Consider the following 24771-nt stretch of genomic DNA (forward strand, 5'->3'; position numbering starts at 1 on the left):
TGTTGTAAATGACTATTGTAGCTGGAAACGGCTGATTTTTAATGGAATATCTACATAGGTGTACAGAGGCCCATTATCAGCAACCATCACTCCTGTGTTCCAATGGCACGTTGTGTTAGCTAATCCAAGTTGATCATTTTAAAAGGCTAATTGATCATTAGAAAAACGTTTTGCAATTATGTTAGCACAGCTGAAAACTGTTCTGCTGATTAAAGAAGCAATACAACTGGCCTTCTTTTGACGAGTTGAGTATCTGGAGCATCAGCATTTGTGGGTTCGATTACAGGCTCAAAATGACCAGAAACAAAAACTTTTCTTCTGAAACTCGTCAGTCTATTCATGTTCGAGAAATGAAGGCTATTCCATGTGAGAAACTGCCAAGAAACCGAAGATCTCGTACAACGCTGTGTACTACTCCCGGTGCACAACTGAGCAAGAGGACAAGTACATTAGAGTGTCTAGTTTGAGAAACAGACGCCTCGCCTCACAAGTCCTCAACAGGCAGCTTCATTAAATAGTACCCGCAAAACACCAGTCTCAACGTCAACAGTGAAGAGGCAACTCCGGGATGCTGGACTTACTGGCAGAGTTCCTCTGTCCAGTGTCTGTTTAACACTTTTTTGGTTACTACATGATTCCATATGTGTTATTTCATCGTGTTGATGTCTTCACTATTATTCTACAATGTAGAAAATAGTCCAAATAAAGAAAAACCCTGGAATGAGTAGGTGTGTTCAAACTTTTGACGGGTACTGTATGTGCTTGTGTTACTCTCTCTACCTCTCTATGAGTCCGTTGGGGGCGAGCGGTTCATCCCACTCCACCTGTGCTGAGCGTGATGTCAGAGCCACTGGGCGAGGGGATGGCTGCTGTGCTGGGGGGGAGGCCTGGGTGCGTAGCTCACTCACGGGGCCCTGGCTACAGCACTGATAGCATGTACAGGCCTCTACTCCTACCCAGTACTGAGTGTATGGACTCAGACCATGGAGGGTCTGCTGACGAGATATCCCCTCTGAAAGCTGAGAGAGAGACAGAGAGAAAGCGACAGAGAGATTGTCACAGAAACATTATCTCTTCGGTGTGTGCTTGTGTGTTACCGTGTATGTGTGTATGTTACTAGTGACTGTGTGTCTCAGTAGTGCTTGTTACCAGAGAATGTGTGTGTTACCAGACTGTGTGTGTGTTACCAGTCTGTTTGTGTGTGTTACCAGTGTGTGTGTGTTACCAGTGTGTGTGTAGCGTTGGGGCCCTGTGAGAACACCCTGTAAAGGCTGACGATGCCATTGGGCCTTGTGGGGGGGCGGATGTCAACAACAGCCGAGGTTGCTAAGATACGCAGGAAGGTTGGCGGGCCAACACCCTCAGGAGGGGCGGGACCTGTTCTCCCATTGGCCCATTGGCTTCCTGAACGACCAACAGAATTCACTGCCCAAACCTGTCAATAAAAAAATGAATAACACAACTTTAGGATTATGTTTTGTTTATGACAAGTATGTTATCATCGTACAAAATCAAATCACCAACCCAGCAGGCTTTTGTTCCAGCACTAACACACTAAACACTTGTACTAACAAAATTGCTCATCAGAAAAAAATGGAAAAAGCCCCCTTGCTGCTCATTTATGAGGCTGTATCAGGAGTCCTCCATCAATGTACCTGACTAGGTCTAAGAGTTAGTCCCCTGTCTGTGTGAGTCCACGCCCATCGCTGTCACGTGACTAAGAGTCCACTTCAGTCACTGTACCTTTCTGGCTGTGTGTGTGTGTGTGTGTGTGTGTGTGTGTGTGTGTGTGTGTGTGTGTGAGAGCGATGTGATGTTTTACGTGGACCGAGCCGATTGTGTTATTTGTTGTTTATTGTTTATTTGCGTTGTTTGTAACTTCTTTTTTTTAAACTTATTTTGCACATAATGTTGCCGCTACCGTCTCTTATGACCGAAAATAACCTGTATACATCAGGACTGCGATTGTTCACCACGGACTAGCAGAATCCTTTTTTTCCTTTCATGGCTCTGACGAGCCCGAAGCAAAGGATATGCAAAGGATATGTTACGTGATCTGCGTGAAGAGGTGGCGGAGAAACAGGAGCCGAAGGTCTGGCTGCCTTCTGAGAATTCGTAGGTGATTGAATATGCCCCCACTTCCCTCCATTCTGCTAGCAAATGTGCAATCTTTGGATAATAAAATAGTTGAGTTACGCGGAAGATTAAACTACCAATGGGACATAAAAAATTGTAACAACTGAATGACAACAATATCAACATACAGCTGGCTGGTTACACGATGTACCAGCAGGATAGAACAGTGGCGTCTAGTAAGACAAGTGGACAAGGGTCTATGTATTTCGGTAAACAACAGCTGGTGCACGATATCTAAGGAAGTCTCGAGCTATTGCTTGCCTGAAGCAGAGTATCTCATGATAAGGTGTAGACCACACTATCTACCTAGAAAGGTTTCATTTGTATTTTTCGTAGCTGTCTACATACCACCACAGACTGATGCGGGAACTAAAACCGCACTCAATGAGCTGTATTCCACCATAAGAAAACAGGAAAATGTTGACCCAGAGGCGGTGCTCCTAGTAGCCGGGGACATTAATGCAGGGAAACTTAAATCCGTTTTACCAAATTTCTATCAGCATGTTAAATGTGCAACCAGAGGAAAGAAAACTCTGGACCACCTTTACTCCACACACAGAGATGCATACAAAGCTCTTCCTCGCCCTCCATTTGGAATATCTGACCCTAATTCTATCTTCTTGATTCCTGCTTACAAGCAAAAACTAAAGCAGGAAGCACCAGTGACTAAATCAATAAAAAAAAGTGGTCAGAGGAAGCAGATGCTAAGCTACAGGACTGTTTAATAGCACAGACTGGAATATATTCTGGGATTCCTCCAATGGCATTGAGGAGTACACCACATCTGTCTTTGGCTTCATCAATAAGTGCATCGATGACGTTGTCGCGTCTTTACTATCATTAAATTGAAGACTTTTTATCAAAGATTCTCTGTAATTACTATTACACGATCAACTGAATAATCATGTAACTGTAATTAACTAGGAAGTCGAGGCACCAAGGAAAAATATTCAGATTACAAAGTTATCATTTCCTAAAATAACTTTTCAGATATTTTATCTGATCAATTAGTCTTCGAATTAATGAATTATTTACTTTAGCTCACGTTAGTCTCATTCCAAACGTCGTAAATTGTTGGTTATCTGCACAAACCCAGTCTTCACTATGAGTCATCCATACATCAATTGTCTTAAATCATTTATTTATGACTAACCAAGTAATTCACAGAAATGCATAAACAAACAGTAAATATGGTTACAAGAAATGATAGGAGAATGTGCCCTAGTGGGCTAAACCGGCATCGCGGCTTGTTAGACAAAAGGGGAAGTGGGGGTCGACTAAGAAGTCACAACAGAGTGATAATTATAACAATTGAAATGCTAATCCTTTACACATGAACGCTCACTCATTCGGGAACAATTGCAATCAATATATATATTTATGCTCAGTGTGTCGTCTTGATCGCTGGTGAAAAGTTTGTTTCTTTTGTAGAATTGTCCATCTCGCTCCCTCTCTCTCTCTCGGTTGTGGTTAGAAGGGATAGTTCAGAGTGACATTCATTCATTTGTTATAGAATGGATGTTTCGGCGTCTGTCGTTCTTCGCGTTCAATGATACCGAATTCCTAGTTGCAGACTAGTAACTAATATCAAAGACTTGTTCTTATTCTGTCGGTATCGATAGTCTAAGAGTTTAACCACGTGGTAGGTATGGTTAAAAGATTCAGCAATGGTCTACAACCTTCGTCCTCTCCGAATGGAGAAAAACATGGTCTGGTGATAATTTCCCAAAGTTGGGTTTTATTCGGAATGACAGAGAAAAGGGGCTGTCCTAGGATGTCTGACCCTAACTGGGCTCAGGGGCGGTCCTCGGATTTAGTTCAAATCAAAAGGGAATTGTATTTTCCTTAATTAAACAGTCCAAAATCATATTCCACAATTTTACAAACAGTATCATACTCACTCATTTATCTTATACAACAATTAGATGTAAACCTCATATCTGAGGCTATTATATAAACAGCGTTATGGTAATGTGGCCACACCGACTCCCATGAGCTTCCCCAAGTTGTAACAAATGGACCAGTTCGTAGCTGGATTCTTCATCTTTTATACTTTCTCCGGAACATGACATTTTTTCGTACCTTAAGTTCTGTGAGATGGAAGAAATTCCTTTGTGCTCAATAAAATTTACTCTGCCTCTTATACTATGTGGCCATGTGGCAGGGTCTTCTCATGAATTTATGACCTCTCTCTGACCACAGCAGCCTAGTTGAAGGAGGCAAGGGGGAGGCAGGGAGAGGGGGATGGGGCTTGCTATACCCAAAGAGGGCAACGTCATTACAACGTCATCCTCACAGTGACTGTACGCACATATCCCAACCAGAAGCCAGGGATTACAGGCAGCATCCGCACTGAGCTAAAGGCTAGGGCTGCTGCTTTCAAGGAGCGGGAAATTAAGCTATGTCGTCCAACGAACCATCAAACAGGCAAATCCGCAATACAGAACGAAGATCGAATCGTACTACACCGGCTCCGACACTCGTCGGATGTGGCAGGGCTTGCAAACCATTACAGACTACAAAGGGAAGCACAGCCGAGACCTGCCCAGTGACACGAGCCAACCAGACGAGCTAAACTAATCCGATGCTCGCTTCGAGGCAAATAACACTGAAACATGCATGAGAGCACCAGCTTTTCCAGAAGACTGTGTGATCACGCTATCCACAGCCGATGTGACTAAGACAGGTCAACATTCACAAGGCCACAGGGCCAGATGGATGACCAGGACGTGTACTATGAGCATGCGCTGACCAACTGGCAAGTGTCTTTTCAACCTCTCCCTGTCCGAGTCTGTAATACCAACATGTTTTAAGCAGACCACCATAGTCCCTATGCCCAAGAACACTAAGGTAACCTGCCTAAATGATTACCGACCCGTAGTACCCACGTATGTAGCCATGAAGTGCTTTGAAAGGCTGGTCATGGCTCACAACAACACCATCATCCCAGAAACCCTAGATCCACTGAAATTTCCATAAAGCCCCAACAGATCCACAGATGATGCAATCTCTATTGCACTCCACACTGCCCTTTCCCACCTGGACAAAAGGAAAACCTAGGTGAGAATGCTATTCATTGACTACAGCTCAGCGTTAAACACCATAGTGCCCTCAAAGCTCACCAATAAGCTAAGGACCCTGGGACTAAACACCTCCCTCTGCAACTGCATCCTGGAATTCCTGACGGGCTGCCCCAGGTGGTAAGGGTAGGTAACAACACATCCGCCACGCTGATCCTCAACACAGGGGCCCCTCAGGGGTGCATGCTCAGTCCCCTCCTGAACTCCTTCTTCACTCTTGACTGCATGACCATCATTAAGTTTGCCGATGACACAACAGTGGTAGGCCTGATCACCGACAACAACGAGACCTGGCCGTGTGGTGCCAGGACAACAACCTCTCTCTTAACTTGATCTTGACAAAGGAGATAATTGTGGGCTACAGGAAAAAGAGGACCGAGCACGCCCCCCTCCTCAAAGACGGGGCTGCAGTGGAGCAGGTTGAGAGCTTCAAGTTCCTTGGTGTCCACATCACCAACAAACTAACATGGTCCAAGCACACCAAGACAGTCGTGACGAGGGCACAACAAAACCTATTCCCCCTCAGGAGACTGAAAAGATTTGTTGGCATGGGTCCTCAGATCCTCAAAAGGTTCTACAGCTGCACCATCGAGAGCATCCTCCTGACTGGTTGCATCACTGCTGCACCCCACCCCCTCTTTACTCCACTGCTACTCTCTGTTGTCATCTATGCATAGTCACTTTAATAACTCTACCTACATGTACATACTACCTCAACTAACCGGTGCACCCGCACATTGACTCGGTACATTGACTCGGTATCGGTACCCCCCTGTATATAGCCTTGCTACTGTTATTTTACTGCTGCTCTTTAATTACTTGTTACTTTTATTCCCTATTCTTATCCATATTTTTTTGAAACTGCATTGCTGGTTAGGGGCTCGTAAGTAAGCATTTTACTGTAAGGGCTACACCTGTTGTATTCGGCGCATATGACTAATAAAATTTGATTTGATGTGAGTGTGTGTATGTGTGAGTGTGTGTGTGAGTACATCTTTAGAATGCAGTGAGAGTGAGTGCCAGCTACAGGTGAACTGAGGAAGATGTCCACTGTCAACCCCTTACCTTCTCACTGGAGAACTGGAGGAGTGGGAGACAGGGAGACAGGGGGAGGACAGGGAGGGAAGAGGGGATGAAATTGAGACAACGTGCAGAGAAATACAGTAATGACGAGAGAGTGAGAGTAGGAGGTAACGGAATGGAGAAAGAGAGAGTGAGAGTAGGAGGTAACAGACGGGGGAAAGAGAGAGTGAGAATAGGAGGTAATGGAATGGAGAAAGAGATAGTGAGAGTAGGAGGTAACGTAATGGAGAAAGAGAGAGTGAGAGTAGGAGGTAACAGAATAGAGAAAGAGAGAGTGAGAGTAGGAGGTAATGGAATGGAGAAAGAGAGAGTGAGAGTAGGAGGTAACATAATGGAGAAAGAGAGAGTGAGAGTAGGAGGTAACGGAATGGAGAAAGAGAGATTGAGAGTAGGAGGTAACGGAATGGAGAAAGAGAGAATGAGAGTAGGAGGTAACGGAATGGAGAAAGAGAGATTGAGAGTAGGAGGTAACGGAATGGAGAAAGAGAGAATGAGAGTAGGAGGTAACAGACGGGAGAAAGAGAGAGTGAGAGTAGGAGGTAACGGAATGGAGAAAGAGAGATTGAGAGTAGGAGGTAACGGAATGGAGAAAGAGAGAATGAGAGTAGGAGGTAACGGAATGGAGAAAGAGAGATTGAGAGTAGGAGGTAACGGAATGGAGAAAGAGAGAATGAGAGTAGGAGGTAACAGATGGGAGAAAGAGGGACAAAGATGCACCATAGTCCCCCACACACTCATACGCCCCATAGTCCCTCCACACTCACACGCCCCATAGTCCCCCCACACACTCACACGCCCCATAGTCCCCCCCACACTCACGCCTCATAGTCCCCCACACTCACGCCCCATAGTCCCCCACACACTCACACGCCCCATAGTCCCCCACACACTCACACGCCCCCATAGTCCCCCCCACACTCACGCCTCATAGTCCCCCCACACTCACACGCCCCATAGTCCCCCCCCACACTCACGTCCCATAGTCCCCCCACACTCACACGCCCCATAGTCCCCCCACACTCACACGCCCCATAGTCCCCCCACACTCACACACCTCATAGTCCCCCACACTCACACGCCTCATAGTCCCCCACACTCACACGCCCCATAGCCCCCCCCACACGCCCCATAGTCCCACTCACTCACACGCCCCATAGTCCCCCCACACTCACACGCCTCATAGTACCCCCCACTCACACACCCCATAGTCCCCCCACACTCACACGCCCCAAAGTCCCCCCACATGCCCCATATTCCCCCCACACACACACCCCATAGTCCTCTTCCACACACACCAGACTAATCTTGTTTCCCAGGCAGTGTTAGTGTAATTACTGGGGAACACAGCTCAGGGTCAGGCAGGTGGAGATTTGCATGGGTAAGTCATTTGTAGAATGTCGGATCAGTGGAGGAGGCAGATGGATGCGGTGGCGGAGAGGGTTAAATTAGCCTCAATAATAGCCAATTACCCTGTGATCAATCAGGATGATAGATCTGAGACGAGATGCAGGCGGACTGAGAGAGTAGAGGAGCACACGCATTCAGATTCCCACACACACTGTTCCTGAGTGTCAGAATCCAGGGGGGAGAGAGGAGAGGAGGGGGGGGGGGTCAGCCAAAAGTCATACTGTCACCTAGATGGAGAAAAGGTCAAGAGGGTGGTGGCGGGGATTTGTGTGTTTATGTGTGTGTCTGACTTGGGGATGAAGTTTCTGCGACAACTTAACATACAAAACTTGACACACTGTGTTGTGGCCACTTTCTTTAGTTACAGGTAGTGTAGTCTGGCGTTGCCATACCGCCGAAGCCTGGTTCTTGATGAGACTACAGCTAGTGTAGTCTGGCGTTGCCATACCGCCGAAGCCTGGTTCTTGATGAGACTACAGCTAGTGTAGTCTGGCGTTGCCATACCGCCGAAGCCTGGTTCTTGATGAGACTACAGCTAGTGTAGTCTGGCGTTGCCATACCGCTGAAGCCTGGTTCTTGATGAGACTACAGCTAGTGTAGTCTGGCGTTGCCATACCGCCGAAGCCTGGTTCTTGATGAGACTACAGCTAGTGTAGTCTGGCGTTGCCATACCGCTGAAGCCTGGTTCTTGATGAGACTACAGGTAGTGTAACGTGCATCCAACAGTTCTCACTGGTGTAGAGTGTTTTCATACTGTTTACATATCATACAGTATTATGCAACCAGATTTGAATGTAGCAACTTCTCTGCCACTGTGTCTTCGTTAGGCTATTTCTACCTAGATACAGAAAGGAGATGTCTAACATTTAGAGATATATCTGTGTATCTTGTATGAGTTACAGACTTGTTATGGCTTCCACACCGTGTGCATACTGAGATATCTAGTCCAGGTTATTAGAAAGGGGGAAAAATATGGCATTTTAGGGGCCATGGCAACAAAAATCTACCCAAGCTGCGTGGACTCGCTCTGAGCCCTTTGATTGGTCAGCTGAGCCGCACTGTCGTGGTCCGAGTACTCGGATTGGCTGACTGAACAGTATCATCATCGTGGAGACAAGGGTCGGAAGGTAAGTTGGGTGAAAGTGGGCAGTAATTAAAGGCTGGCATAAACCTGTCAATAAAACATGATGACCTGGGCCAATTAAACTCATTTGATCCCCCTCTGTACTGTGGTGGGACTTTGTCCTTCCTTGAGTTGCTGGGGAGAAATGACCCCTCCTACTCTGTCTCCTCTCTCATGTGATGAATGGGGATAACCCACAAACAGTGTTCGTACATAAACACTCTAGGCTAGTAGTCAATCACACAACATAAACTTCAGAAGCACCCCCAATCTCTCCCACCTCCGGTTAGTGTATCTCCTCACGCATATTGCCCCCCCCAACTCCCTTGGGGATCCACACCCGACATTTAAAAGGTCTTTCCGATACATGTCCGTGTCCGGGAGGGCGGGTTAAACAGCTAATTCGATTGGCCGGATGGTAATGACGGGTGCTCTTGCCTGCCAATGATTAATGGCTCTGTCACCTACCTGTCATCTCTCAGCCCCAACTCCCCCTGTCATAAATTATGGCTGGTAAATAAGACGGAACAATCAGGCAAACTCAATCAATTAGAACGTGGCTCTGCCCTCGGCTAACGTGGCTGACAGGCAGGATGCTAATGTTATTGTGCTCTAAAGGGTAGCCTGTCAATTAGCGACAACACGCAAACTACCACATTAATATGGACTAGCATTACAACACTTGTCTGAGTGGGGCTGAGTAGGGTTAGGTAAGGGGGAGGGGTGTGAGTGTGATAGTGGTGGGCTGGAACAAAAACGTACACACAATGCAGACTGTGGTTCCTCACCCCTGTGTTAGCCAGAATATGTACCTACCTGATACTGGTAGTCAGTGTAGGGCAGGAGACCGGCATCACGGCACGTTGCGGAATCATTCCTATACACCAGCGCTGCTGCACCCCCGCTAACCTCAGTGTTCTGACCCAGTCTCCTATAGACCTCATAGTGTAGGACTCTACCATTGGGCTGGGCCGGGGGGGGCCAAGAGAGCAAAAAGATGGTCTGTAGGCCCCTGGTGTCTCTCTGTAGCTCCAGCAGCGGTATGGACTGGCCAGTAGGAGGAGACTCTAGTGTCAGCACTGAGACCCAGTCACTGGAGGCACAGCCCAGCTCTGTACATGCCTCCACTCTCACCTCGTACCTGATAGACACACAGAAATACACACAGGTCTGTCAACACACACTTAATATCATGTACAGTATGTATTATATCTCAATGTTGTCATTATTACAATATTACACATATTTCTACCTAAATGTCATTCTGTCTATTCGTGCTTTAGAAGAGAGAGAAAGGGGGAAAGAAAACATGGAGAGAAAGAGAAGCAGATGGAGGGAGAGATAGAAGTACAACAGAGAGAGAGGAGTAGAATAAAGAGGTAATCTGAGAGGAGGAGTGGTGATTTGGAGATGATAAAGATAATGAGCTTTTATTATCTGTCTCTTATCAGTACCCTTTACACACACACATACCCCACACACACACAGGAACATAACACCCCCCCACACACCCTTATAGAAACACACACACACACACACATACATAGGAACACACACACCCTCACACAAGCACAGGAACACCCTCACAACACACACAGTCTGACTGACTGCCTGTCTGGGACAAGGACAGAGAGATGGAGACGTGACCACTGCCTCAAGGTTGACTCCCTCTCTCCATCTCCCTCCCTCCTTTCCTCCTTCCCTCTTCTCCCCATAACTTCCTTTATCTTTCTCCTTCATTTACTCATTCACTTCCCTCTCTCTCTCTCTCTCTCAATTCAATGGCTTTATTGGCATGGGAAACATGTATTTCTCTCTCTCTCTCTCTCTCTCTCTCTCTCTCTCCAATTTAATAAGGGCTTTATTGGCATAGGAAACATATGTTTACATTAACAAAGCAAGTGAAGTAGATAATAAGCAAAGGTGAAATCAACAATAAAAATGAACAGTAAACATTACACTCCCAGAAGTTCCAAAAGAATAAAGTAATTTCAAATGTCGTATTATGTCTATACACAGTATTGTAACGATGTGCAAATAGTTAAAGTACACCCATTAGGTGGTTGCAGAATTAAATGTCTCTTTTCTGGATTTTGATAATTAGTGTTTTACATTTACACAGAGGATATTTTATGCCTAATTTTGCATGCAGAATTGTATCTCTCTGTATCTGTATTTCTCTTTGTATCTCTTTCTCTCTGTGTCTCTCTCTCTCTGTGTCTCTATCTTTCTCTGTATCTCTCTATCTTTCTCTGTATCTCTCTATATTTCTCTGTATTTCTCTCTCCGTATCTCTCTCTCTCTGTATCTTTCTCTTTCTCTGTATATCTCTCTCCGTATCTCTCTCTCTCTGTATCTTTCTCTGTATATCTCTCTCCGTATCTCTCTCTCTCTGTATCTTTCTCTTTCTCTGTATATCTCTCTCCGTATCTCTCTCTCTCTCTATCTTTCTCTGTATCTCTCTATCTTTCTCTGTATTTCTCTCTCCGTATCTCTCTCTCTCTGTATCTTTCTCTTTCTCTGTATTTCTCTCTCCGTATCTCTCTCTCTCTGTATCTCTCTCTCTCTGTATCTCTCTCTCTCTGTATTTCTCTTGCTCTGTATCTCTCTTGCTCTCTCTGTATCTCTCTCTCTCGTGATTGTGTTTTGTCTGCACAGTCACTAAATTCTGCATGCAGAATTGTATCTCTCTGTATCTCTCTCTCTGTATCTCTATCTTTCTCTCTCTTTCTTTCTCTCTGTATCTCTCTCTCTCTGTGTCTCTATCTTTCTCTATATCTCTCTCTCTCTCTGTCTATATCTTTCTCTGTATCTCTATCTTTCTCTGTATCTCTCTCTCTCGTGATTGTGTTTTGTCTGCACAGTCACTAAATTCTGCATGCAGAATTGTATCTCTCTGTATCTCTATCTTTCTCTGTATCTCTATCTTTCTCTGTATCTCTCTCTCTCTGTATTTCTCTCTCTGTATCTCTCTCTTTCTCTGTATTTCTCTCTCTGCATCTCTCTGTATTTCTCTCTCTGCATCTCTCTGTATTTCTCTCTCTGCATCTCTCTGTATCTCTCTCTCTCTGTGTCTCTATCTCTCTCTGTATCTCTCCCTCTCTGTGTCTCTGTCTTTCTCTGTATCTCTCTCTCTATCTTTCTCTGTATCTCTCTCTCTCTGTATCTCTCTCTCTCTGTATCTCTATCTTTCTCTGTATCTCTCTCTCTCTCTGTATCTCTCCCTCTCTGTGTCTCTGTCTTTCTCTGTATCTCTCTCTCTATCTTTCTCTGTATCTCTCTCTCTCTCTGTAACTCTCTCTTTCTCTGTATCTCTATCTTTCTCTGTATCTCTCTCTCTCTCTGTATCTCTATCTTTCTCTGTATCTCTGTCTTTCTCTGTATCTCTCTCTCTCTGTATCTCTATCTTTCTCTGTATCTCTCTCTCTCTTTATTTCTCTCTCTCTCTGTAACTCTCTCTCTCTCTGTATCTCTATCTTTCCCTGTATCTCTATCTTTCTCTGTATCTCTCTCTCTCTGTATCTCTATCTTTCTCTGTATCTCTCTCTCTCTTTATTTCTCTCTCTCTCTGTAACTCTCTCTTTCTCTGTATCTCTCTCTCTCTTTATTTCTCTCTCTCTCTGTATCTCTCTCTCTCTCTGTATCTCTCTCTCTCTGTATCTCTATCTTTCTCTGTATCTCTCTCTCTCTCTGTAACTCTGTATCTCTCCTTTCTCTGTGTCTCTGTCTTTCTCTGTATCTCTCTCTCTGTCTTTCTCTGTATCTCTCTCTCTCTCTGTAACTCTCTCTTTCTCTGTATCTCTCTCTCTCTTTATTTCTCTCTCTCTCTGTAACTCTCTCTCTCTCTGTATCTCTATCTTTCTCTGTATCTCTATCTTTCTCTGTATCTCTCTCTCTCTGTATCTCTATCTTTCTCTGTATCTCTCTCTCTCTTTATTTCTCTCTCTCTCTGTAACTCTCTCTTTCTCTGTATCTCTCTCTCTCTTTATTTCTCTCTCTCTCTGTATCTCTCTCTCTCTCTGTATCTCTCTCTCTCTGTATCTCTCTCTCTCTGTATCTCTATCTTTCTCTGTATCTCTCTCTCTCTTTATTTCTCTCTCTCTCTGTATTTCTCTTGCTCTGTATCTCTCTTGCTCTCTCTGTATCTCTCTCTCTCTCTCTCTCTCTCGTGATTGTCAATAAAGGTAGTTTTTTTTAAAACATCTCTGTTGCTCTCTACCCCCCCTCACACACACACACACTCTCTGTACCTGTGGCTAGAGGTTAGAGGTCGGGGGTTCGTTAGTGACTGACCTGTGGTAGGGTGTGAGCTGCTTCAATATGATGGAGCGTCCGGAGAAGGCGCTGTGTTCTGGGTCATACAGGAAGCTGTGTGTTGAGGGCAGGGTCGGGTCTCTCTGGTACACCGTGTAGCTGACGATCACCCCGTTAGGTCTCGCTGGGGGCTCCCAGTCCACCCTCAGCTTCACAGCAAGCACAACATTACACATCTCATATACCATTGACAATAGTATTAACAATGTGAGTAGTGTCAGAATTGAAACTACAGTAGGATCTCAGACACATGAACATGTATTAGGAATGGAGGGCGTTCTGAACACTGAAATATTTGTGACTTTGAAATGTGCTGAAAAAAATATGATTAGTGTATTTACATGTATTGTACTACTCCCACTCCCCTTACTGACCTGCCGTGGCCCCAGAGGCTGCAGTGTGGGAGGTCCAACACCAGAGGGAGCTGACGGGTGAGTCCTGGCCTTGGCCACAGAGCTGGTCACCGCTCCCTGACTGTTGTTGGCCATTACGCTGTAGCCGTACTCCACGCTCGGCAACAGCGTGAAGTCATGGTAACGCGTTTCCATCCCGACGTATATGACCTGGCCATCCCGGCGGAGCTCGTAACCTGTGACGATACCGTTGGGGAGCTTCGGTGCGCCCCATGTGATTTCGAGAGACTCTGGGCCAGTGACTTTGAGGGAGGGGGGATTTAGACCACGAGGGGGGGCCTCAAGGGTTTGGGCCTTGATAGGGGTGCTGGGAGTACAACCCCCATTGGTACAAGCCAATAGGATGAGGCGGTAGTGTGTGTGCGGCCGCAGCGCTGACATCACCACAGACAAGCCACTCCCACGATAAACCTCCTTTCCGTTGGCCTCCAGCATGTACTGCGTCACCTCCCCATTCTGTATTAATGGAATGGTCCAGGACACGTTGATACTATCGGCTGTGATGCTGGTTATGGTGGGAAAGTCCACTGCAGCGGGGGGAGCCTCCAGTGTCTTTACCTGTGTTTCAGGACTAGTAACACAGCCCTCAGCAGTACAGGCTGAAATAGCATATCTATAGGAGGTGAAGGCAGACAGGTCCTCGTCTGTGTAGTTGAAAACACTGGGGTCAAAACTAAACGAGAAACTGACGTTGTCTCTCTGGATCCTATAAGACAAAAGCACCCCGTTACTCTCCAGTGGGGGGGTCCATGACACCAGGAGCTCATAGGGGTTCCCCTCCACGTGGACAACCGAGGGCGGTGTTAGGCCGCGCGGGGGGGCCTGTCTGGTTGTCACGGTAACCCAGGGGCTGTCTGCGTGTCCGGCGGGGTTGTGGACACGGATGCTGAACTGATATTGGGTCCAGGGCCGCAGCCCCGTCACAGTGTGGGAGAAACTAGAAGCCTGGGTGGAACTCTCACGGAACAGTACCTAACAGAAAGATATACACAGCTAATGATGATCATATAACTGAAATAGACAGGTTAAGATTATGACAAAGGATGAAATTAACACTGATGAGTAGGACCAAGACTTTACCAGTATCCCAATATGTTTTCCATGGCAAAAATGAAAACACAAAGCAGACCAAACTCGTTGGTCCTTTAAAAACCTGCTCTATGTTGAATATTGTGTACTATAGCTTGGAAATGTTTATTTATTTTATTTTACCTTTATTTAACTAGGCAAGTCAGTTAAGAACAAATTCTTATTTTCAATGACGGCCTAGGAAGAGTGGGTTAACTTTTCGGTTACTAGTCCAGCACTCTAACCACTAGGCTACCCTGCCGCCCCTACACTCTAACCACTAGGCTACCCTGCCCCCTCTACACTCTAACCACTAGGCTACCCTGCCGCCCCTACACTCTAACCACTAGGCTACCCTGCCGCCCCTACACTCTAACCACTAGGCTACCCTGCCGCCCCTACACTCTAACCACTAGGCTACCCTGCCGCCCCTACACTCTAACCACTAGGCTACCCTGCCGCCCCTACACTCTAACCACTAGGCTACCCTGCCGCCCCTACACTCTAACCACTAGGCTACCCTGCCCCCTCTACACTCTAACCACTAGGCTACCCTGCCCCCTCTACACTCTAACCACTAGGCTACCCTGCCGCCCCAATGAAATAAATACATGTGACTCTGGATGACAACATAATGATGTTTGTTTCCAACATTAGGCCTGTTTTCAAAAACAAGTTAAATCTGCTTTGTGTTTTTTTCCCTGCCACGATACTAATGAGTATTGTGATACTGGCATTGTCCCACAGCCCTACTGTTGACTAATCATTAGAACGTTTAAAAGTCGACAAAATATCTGCTGCTGTCAAACTTTTACTGTCAATTCTCGGGGCCACCCATACGTAAAATGTGTGCACACATGACTAAGTCGCTTTGGATAAAAGCGTCTGCTAAATGCTTTTTCTGTATAAGGTAGAAGTATTACCAAAGAGAAGCAAAGATAATCAAGATACACACCTTGGCCTGCGCTATTTCTTCGTTGTTCCCCCTCCTCTCATCATCCAGACTCCGCCCCAGCAGAATGTACTCTCCTATTGGTCCGTTGGGATGAGTGGGCAGACTCCAGGTGAGTTCTACGCTGTGTGGGCCAATAGCGCTGGGAATGGGGGCGGGTTGGGCACCCGGGGGGGCTGCTGCCGTGGTAACAGACTGAGGGGGGGTACGGGTGCAACCTGCGGAGGTACAGGCCTCTAGAACCAGAGAGTAGAGGGAGAAGGGTTCTAATCGTCGGAACAGGAACTGGCGAGACAGACCACTGAACTCCAGGTTTTCCTCACTGTAGATGTTATAACTCTGGAGGAGAGAGAGGGAGAGGGAGAGGGAGAGGGAGAGAGAGAGATGGGGAGTTCAGTGTGCAAGTTTGTTTACTGTGATGACCCCTTTGATACTTGTCTCTGTGTATGTGTGTATGTGTGTAACGTGTGTGTGTCTGTGTGTGTGTGCACCGTGATAACCCTGTTGTGTGTGTCTGTCTCTGTGTGTACCGTGATAACCCCGTTGGGTGTGTCTGTCTATGTGTGTACTGTGATAACCCCGTTGGGTGTGTCTGTCTCTGTGTGTACCGTGATAACCCCGTTGTGTGTGTCTGTCTCTGTGTGTACCGTGATAACCCCGTTGGGTGTGTCTGTCTCTGTGTGCACCGTGATAACCCCGTTGTGTGTGTCTGTCTCTGTTTGTACTGTGATAACGCCGTTGTGTGTGTCTGTCTCTGTGTGCACCGTGATAACCCCGTTGGGTGTGTCTGTCTCTGTGTGTACCGTGATAACCCCGTTGGGTGTGTCTGTCTCTGTGTGCACCGTGATAACCCCGATGGGTGTGTCTGTCTCTGTGTGTACCGTGATAACCCCGTTGGGTGTGTCTGTCTCTGTGTGATAACCCTGTTGTGATAACTGTCTCTGTTGGGTGTGTCTGTCTCTGTGTGTACCGTGATAACCCCGTTGGGTGTGTCTGTCTCTGTGTGTACCGTGATAACCCCGTTGGGTGTGTCTGTCTCTGTGTGTACCGTGATAACCCCGTTGTGTGTGTCTGTGTGTGTGTGCACCGTGATAACCCCGTTGGGTGTGTCTGTCTCTGTGTGTACCGTGATAACCCTGTTGTGTGTGTCTGTCTCTGTGTGTACCGTGATAACCCCGTTGGGTGTGTCTGTCTCTGTGTGTACCGTGATAACCCCGTTGGGTGTGTCTGTCTCTGTGTGTACCGTGATAACCCCGTTGGGTGTATGAGGCGTGTCCCAGGTTAACAGAAGGGCCCGGCCCTGCTCTCTCTGCTCCAGACTGAAGTTAGCCAGGCCAGCAGGCGATGCCTCCAGGGTCCTAATGCTGACCCAGGGACTGGATACACTGCCTGCCCCGTTCACTGCTTCCACACGCACACTGTACACACTGAACGCCTCCAAGCCATACACACTGGACTGGAGAGTACTTCCCTGTGAGGGGCAGAAAGAGGGGGAGAGAGAAGGAGAGAGAGAGTGAGTGAATCATACGCATGTACACAGACAAACACATGGACTGATTTCACTCCAAAAACCAACCCATGAGATTTTTACAAAGAGCAGAATTCAGAGGGAATTATACCAGAAACCAGACAACAGAAACCTAACATGATTATGGATTTGACATGGGGGCTGACATCAACATGCACGCTAGGCTACATCGTGAACAGCACACTCAAGTGACCAGACGAGAGGGAGAGACAGACATGTAGGAAGACACACACAGGTCCCTAGGGGAGAGTTAGCTACAAAGCCCCTGAATACAGCCCTGGTATCAAACTGACACCACAGCAATATCCCACTGCACAGAGACAACACACAGCTCACTGCCAAGTCTCAGAGCAGGCTGCAACGCCAGGCTCCATTTTCTAATTGATTATCAAGGCCTGCTTGTGCTATGACAGGCACCAAGGGTGCTACGGATGTGGAAGTGTGTGTTTGTACAATTTTAGGCTCCAGAATGTGGGTGTGTGTGAGAATGTGTGTGAGAGTGTGTGTGTGTGTGTGCATGTGTGCCAGAGGAGGCTGGTGTAAGGAGTTATAGGAGGACATGCTCATTGTAATGGTTGGAATGTAATCAATGGAACGGTACCAAACAGATCAAACACCTGGAAACAACATGTTTCACTCCGTTCCATTGATTCCATTCCAGCCATTACAATGAGCCCGTCCTCCTATAGCTCATCCCACCAACCTCCTCTGGTGTGTGTGTGTATGTATGGGTGTGTGTGTATCATGATGAAAGCCTAGTCCCATTGCAGAACGCAGTGTGTTAGTCTCCTGGTGCAAAGTGATTCAGGTGAACCCTTGTCTCTGCTATAAGTTGATCTGAACCACTGAGCCACCATCACTAACAACATAATAAAACCTCAACACCCACATTATCAGAACCACGTCCAAACAAACATGACATAGATGATTTTCTGCTGTTTTTTTACTTGTTCTGGGTTTTAATTCACAGCAAACAGGATTAATGTCACAAAGAGAGAGGAGAAACAGGATTAATGATCTCCCTGTCACAAAGAGAGAGGAGAGACAGGATTAATGATCCCCCTGTCACAAAGAGAGAGGAGAAACAGGATTAATGATCCCCTGTCACAAAGAGAGAGGAGAGAGGATTAATGATCCCCTGTCACAAGAGAGAGGAGAGACAGGATTAATGATCCCCTGTCACAAAGAGAGGAGAGACATGATTAATGATCCCTCTGTCACAAAGAGAGAGGAGAGAGGATTAATGATCCCCCTTTCACAAAGAGAGAGGAGAAACAGGATTAATGATCCCCTGTCACAAAGAGAGAGGAGAAACAGGATTAATGATCCCCCTGTCACAAAGAGAGAGGAGAAACAGGATTAATGATCCCCTGTCACAAAGAGAGAGGAGAGAGGATTAATGATCCCCCTGTCACAAAGAGAGAGGAGAGACAGGATTAATGATCCCCCTGTCACAAAGAGAGAGGAGAGACAGGATTAATGATCCCCCTGTCACAAAGAGAGAGGAGAGACATGATTAATGATCCCTCTGTCACAAAGAGAGAGGAGAGACAGGATTAATGATCCCGCTGTCACAAAGAGAGAGGAGAGACAGGATTAATGATCCCCCTGTCACAAAGAGAGAGGAGAGAGGATTAATGATCCCCCTTTCACAAAGAGAGAGGAGAGACATGATTAATGATCCCCCTGTCACAAAGAGAGAGGAGAGACAGGATTAATGATCCCCCTGTCACAAAGAGAGAGGAGAGACATGATTAATGATCCCCCTGTCACAAAGAGAGAGGAGAGACAGGATTAATGATCCACCTGTCACAAAGAGAGAGGAGAGAGGATTAATGATCCCCCTTTCACAAAGAGAGAGGAGAGACATGATTAATGATCCCCCTGTCACAAAGAGAGAGGAGAGACAGGATTAATGATCCACCTGTCACAAAGAGAGAGAGAGACAGGATTAATGATCCCCTGTCACAAAGAGAGAGGAGAGACAGGATTAATGATCCCCCTGTCACAAAGAGAGAGGAGAGACAGGATTAATGATCCCCCTGTCACAAAGAGAGAGGAGAGACAGGATTAATGATCCCCCTGTCACAAAGAGAGAGGAGAGACAGGATTAATGATCCCCCTGTCACAAAGAGAGAGGAGAGACAGGATTAATGATCCACCTGTCACAAAGAGAGAGGAGAGACAGGATTAATGATCCCCCTGTCACAAAGAGAGAGGGAAGAGAGAGAGAGCAAAAGTGTAATCCTTTGAAAATCACACTTCTGTGCAGTGCCAGGAAAGAAGAGAATAGTATCAGCTCCCAGTTAGTACAGACAGAGAGAGGGGAACCAGTGAAGAACAAACACCATTGTACATACAATCTATATTGATGTTTATTTATTTTCCCTTTCTGCACATCATTACAACACTGTAAAAATACATAATATGACATTTTCATTATTTTGGAACTTTTGTGAATGTAATGTTTACTGTGAAATCTTTATTGTCTATATCTCTTGCTTTGGTAAAGTAAACATATGTTTCCCATGCCAATAAAGCTCTTAAATTGAAATTGAATTGAGATAAGGGTGAGAGTGAGGAAGAGAGATTAAGAAAAAGAGAGAGGGACAGAGAGAGTGAGAAAGAAAGAGATAGAGAGAGAAAGAGAGAATTCTTTAAGCTACCTTTAACACAGTGAAGTATATGATGCATGTGGACCATAACACAGTTAACATATGCACATTGTCAATAGCAACAGCTGTTGGTGTGTCGTTATCTGAGCGTAGAGACTCCTTGGCAGCCCCTAGATGGCAATGCAATCAAACACTTTCACTAAAACACCACCGGCACACTGCATGAACACACACACACACACACACACACACACACACACACACACACACACACACACACACACACACACACACACACACACACACACACACACACACACACACACAGAGAGACACACCAACACAGAGACACAGCAACACAGAGACACACCAACACAGAGACACAGCAACACACCAACACAGAGACACAGCAACACACCAACACAGAGACACAGCAACACACCAACACAGAGACACACCCATATGCACAGATGCATGTGCACACCCTACTCCAGACTGCCATTAAAAAACAACTAAGAGAATTGATTCTGTCATAGATTTCTGAATAAATGTTCACAGCTTGGATGTCTACAAGAGGAGGTGTTTAACTTTTCATTAATGGTTGTGTGTGACTGTGTGTGTGTGTGATGGCTGGTTGGTTTCAATTAAAACACTCATGTCTGCCAAAATGAAGCATGTGTTGATATCAATGACTACCCTTGCTTCTCTAAGTGAGAGAGAGTCATTCCCTGAGATATTCAGAGACGTTAAAAGTCAACAGTTATATCGCAGGAGAGAGAGAGAGAGAGAGAGGAGAGAATAGACAGTGAGAAGACAGGCCTTACTAATGTATACATTAAACAGTTCTCAGATCTACCTCAGATTTAAATGGACTCGCCTTACCTCAACACAATGTCATATTTGGAATATTTCAACATTTTTTTCCATCTTTTTTCTCTCTCTTTCTTTTTCTCTCTCTTTCTTTCTCTCTCTTTCTCTCTCTCTCTCTCTTTCTCCCTGTCTTTCTCACTCTCTCTCCTTCTGTTTCTTTCTTTCTTTCTCTCTGCAAGCACATGTCTCCCTTGGCCAGTGTGAATGTGTGTGTTTGTGATGCAGGTGGACAGGCGCTGTGCAGACAGGGACAGGCTATGATACTAATTAAGAATAACCATGTGTATTTGTCAGAATAATTATGCTGATTATCTCTCACAGTCACAGACCAGAAAGGAGGGGCGGGGACTCTCATTAGCATATGGCATAGACTACACACACACACACACACACACACATGCACACACACATACAACAACAAATAATTCCAAAATTTTTAAAATTTCAACTCTGTAAGCGCTCTGGCTTTATTCAGTAGTACAGCAAAGGCTCTCATCTCTCTGCTTCTCTCCTTCCCCAAAACAAAACACACTAAATATATTTACAGGAGAGAAAACTGTCAAAATACATGCGATACTACAGGAAAATGTAGCCTTTGAAGAATCCCTGTTGAATGTTGAATTCATGCCCTTTGAGACCAAACGGTATGAAATGTAAAGCCTATTTACAGTAACAGTATAACCAGACAGACCAGGTCAGCCCCATGGGAGCAGTAATTGTTTTGGAGTTTCCTGAGGTGAAACCACAGGAGGTTGGTTGCAAATTAATTGGGGAGAACGGGCTCGTGGTAATGGCTGAAGTAAAATAGGTGAAATGGTATCAAATACATCAATCACATGATTTCCAGGTGTTTGATGCCATTCTACTTGCTCCGTTCTGGCCAGTATTATGAACCGTCCTCCCTCACCAGCCTCCTGAGGTGAAACTGCCCACAACACAGTGGGCTGTTTGTGTGAGTGTATATGTTAATGCCCTGTGCGAGTGCAATACACACACACACACACACACACACACACACACGGACACACGCACACACGCACACACGCATACATCCACAATGCCACGGGGGCAGCCTGCGTGTCTCCGGCCAACTCAGAGGGTGGAGTGGTGGCTGCTGGGAAGACTGTTCTGGACATGCCTGGTTCACACTGGCAGCCATGATTGTTTTTGGCATCTCGAAGCCCCAGGATGGGTCATCAGGCCTAGGGAGCTGGGGCGGCTAGGATGTGACTGTTTATAATTCTCTAATAATTCACCCTGCAGACTGACCTGTCTGTGTGTGAGTTTGTGTGTGTGGATGGATGCCACTGTCCCAGTACTCTGAGTTCAGATTGAGTGCTACACATGCATACACACACATCAATTACTGCACACACAACAATTCAACCAGCAATGCACATTTCACACAACAATATAATAATAAAACATATTGAAATATTTTTCTTCCAGAATGAAATCTCAGAATGGTTTGAGGGTTTAACAAAACAACCACGTAGAGCCCTCATACTATCGCTGCACATAGTAAATATGGTATTGGCACTGACCCTGGAACTGACACAATGTTGATGGTGCCGGAGGAGATGGCTGCCGTTTTACGGGCTCTTAACCGATTGTGCTATTGTCTGTGTTTTTTTGCATTATTTGTAACTTATTTTGTACATCATTTTTCTGCCACTGGTTCTGGATATCAGGACAGTGATTACTCACCTCATACTGGACAAAGTATTTTTCTTTAACGAGTCAGACACCCAACAAGGCCCTCATCCCCATCATTCACAGGAGAAAGAGACAGAGATATCAGGGAGGTAGGTCAGGGTGCCTTGTAAGGATCCGACGGCAATTGGGTAATCTGCCTCTACCATCAGTCCTATTAGCCAACTTACAATCATTGGATAACAAAATAGACAAGCTACGATCACGAATATCCTACCAACGGGACATTAAAAGCTGTAATATCTTATGTTTCGTGGCAGAACAACGACATGGATAAAGAACAGCTGGCGTATTTACGCTGCATCGGCAAGATAGAACAGCTGCCTCCGGTAAGACAACGGGTGGTGGTCTGTGTATATATGTAAACTAAAGCTGGTTCACGAAATCTAATATTAAGGAAGTCTCAAGGTTTTTCCTACCTGAGGTAGAGTATCTCATGATAAGCTTTGGACCACACTATTTACCAAGAGAGTTTTCATCTATATTTTTCGTAGCTGTCTACTTGCCACCACAAACCAATGCTGGCACTAAGACCTCACTCAATGAGCTGCATACGGCCATAAGCAAACAGGAAAACGCTCATCCAGAGGCGGTGCTCCTAGTGGCCGGGGACTTTAATGCAGGGAAACTTCAATCTGATATATCTAACTTCTACCAGCATGCTAAATGTGCAACCAGAGGGAAAATATTCTCGACCACCTTTACTCCACACACAGAAAAGCGCACAAAGCTCCCCCTCGCCCTCTATTTGGCAAATCTGACCATAATTCTATCCTCCTGATTCCCGCTTACAAGAAAAAACTAAAGCAGCACGCACAAGTGACTCAATCAATAAAGAAGTGGTCAGATGAAGCAGATGCTAAGCTACAGGACTGTTTCGCTATCACAGACTGGAATATGTTCCGGGATTCCTCCGATGTCATTGTGGAGTACACCACAACAGTCACTGGATTCATCAATAAGTGCATCGATGACGTCGTCCCCACAGTGACCCAGTACATACCCCAACCAGAAGCCATGGATTACAGGCAACATTTGCACTGAGCTAAAGGGTGGAACTGCTGCTTTCAAGGAGCGGGACTCTAACCTGGATACTTATAAGAAATGCCATTATGTCCTCAGACGAACCATCCAAGAGGCAAAGTGCAGGACAAGATTGAATCCTACTACACCGGCTCCGACGCTCGTTGGATGTGGCAGGGCTTGCAAACTATTACAGACTACAAAGGGAAGCAGAGCCGCGAGCAGCCCAGTGACATGAGCCAACCAGACGAGCTAAATTACTTCTATGTTTGCTTCGAGGCAAGCAGCACTGAAGCATGCATGAGAGCATCAGCTATTTCGGATGACTGTGTGATCACGCTCTCCGTAGCCGATGTGAGTAAGACCTTTAAACAGGTCAACATTCACAAGTCCGTGGGGCCAGACGGACTACCAGGACGTGTACTCCGAGCATGCGCTGACCAGGTGTCTTCACTGACATAGCTGTATATAGCTACTGACCCAAGAACTGAACCTGTATGAAGCTACTTACCCTGGGACTGACTCTGTATATAGCTACTGACACTGGAAATGACTCTGTATATAGCTACTGACCCTGGAACTGACCCTGTATATAGCTACTGACCCTGGAACTGCCTCTGTATATAGCTACCGACCCTGGAACTGAACCTGTATATAGCTACTGACCCAAGAACTGAACCTGTATGAAGCTACTGACCCAGGAACTGCCTCTGTATATAGCTACCGACCCTGGAACTGAACCTGTATATAGCTACTGACCCAAGAACTGAACCTGTATGAAGCTACTGACCCTGTAACCCTGTATGACCCTGTATATAGCTACTGACCCTGGAACTGACCCTGTATATAGCTACTGACCCCTGAACTGACCTGTATATAGCTACTGACCCTGGAACTGACCCTGTATATAGCTACTGACCCTGGAACTGACCCTGTATATAGCTACTGACCCTGGAACTGACTCTGTATATAACTGACCTGTATATAGCTACTGACCCTGGAACTGACCCTGTATATAGCTACTGACCCTGGAACTGACTCTGTATATAGCTACTGACCCTGGAACTGACTCTGTATATAGCTACTGACCCTGGAACTGACCCTGTATATAGCTACTGACCCTGGAACTGACTCTGTATATAGCTACTGACCCTGGAACTGACCCTGTATATAGCTACTGACCCTGGAACTGACCCTGTATATAGCTACTGACCCTGGAACTGACCCTGTATATAGCTACTGACCCTGTATGGCTACTGACCCTGGAACTGACTCTGTATATAGCTAGACTGTACTGACCCTGGAACTGCCTCTGTATATAGCTAATGACCCTGGAACTGAACCTGTATATAGCTACTGACCCTGGAACTGACTCTGTATATAGCTACTGACCCTGGAACTGACCCTGTATATAGCTACTGACCCTGGAACTGACTCTGTATATAG

General features: G+C 46.0%; 1 protein-coding gene across 1 annotated transcript in view; it reads right to left on the reverse strand.

Annotated features, from left to right (window-relative positions):
* ush2a (Usher syndrome 2A (autosomal recessive, mild)) overlaps positions 1 to 24771 on the reverse strand; it is a 458847-nt gene that overhangs the window by 21186 nt on the left and 412890 nt on the right. The window contains 7 exon segments of the mRNA XM_065004287.1: positions 781 to 1019; positions 1226 to 1435; positions 9646 to 9970; positions 13123 to 13292; positions 13518 to 14528; positions 15580 to 15915; positions 16820 to 17047. Coding sequence (XP_064860359.1) covers positions 781 to 1019; positions 1226 to 1435; positions 9646 to 9970; positions 13123 to 13292; positions 13518 to 14528; positions 15580 to 15915; positions 16820 to 17047 — 2519 coding nt within the window.

Source organism: Oncorhynchus nerka, linkage group LG18, assembly GCF_034236695.1.
Source record: "Oncorhynchus nerka isolate Pitt River linkage group LG18, Oner_Uvic_2.0, whole genome shotgun sequence".
NCBI classification, from domain to species: domain Eukaryota; kingdom Metazoa; phylum Chordata; class Actinopteri; order Salmoniformes; family Salmonidae; genus Oncorhynchus; species Oncorhynchus nerka.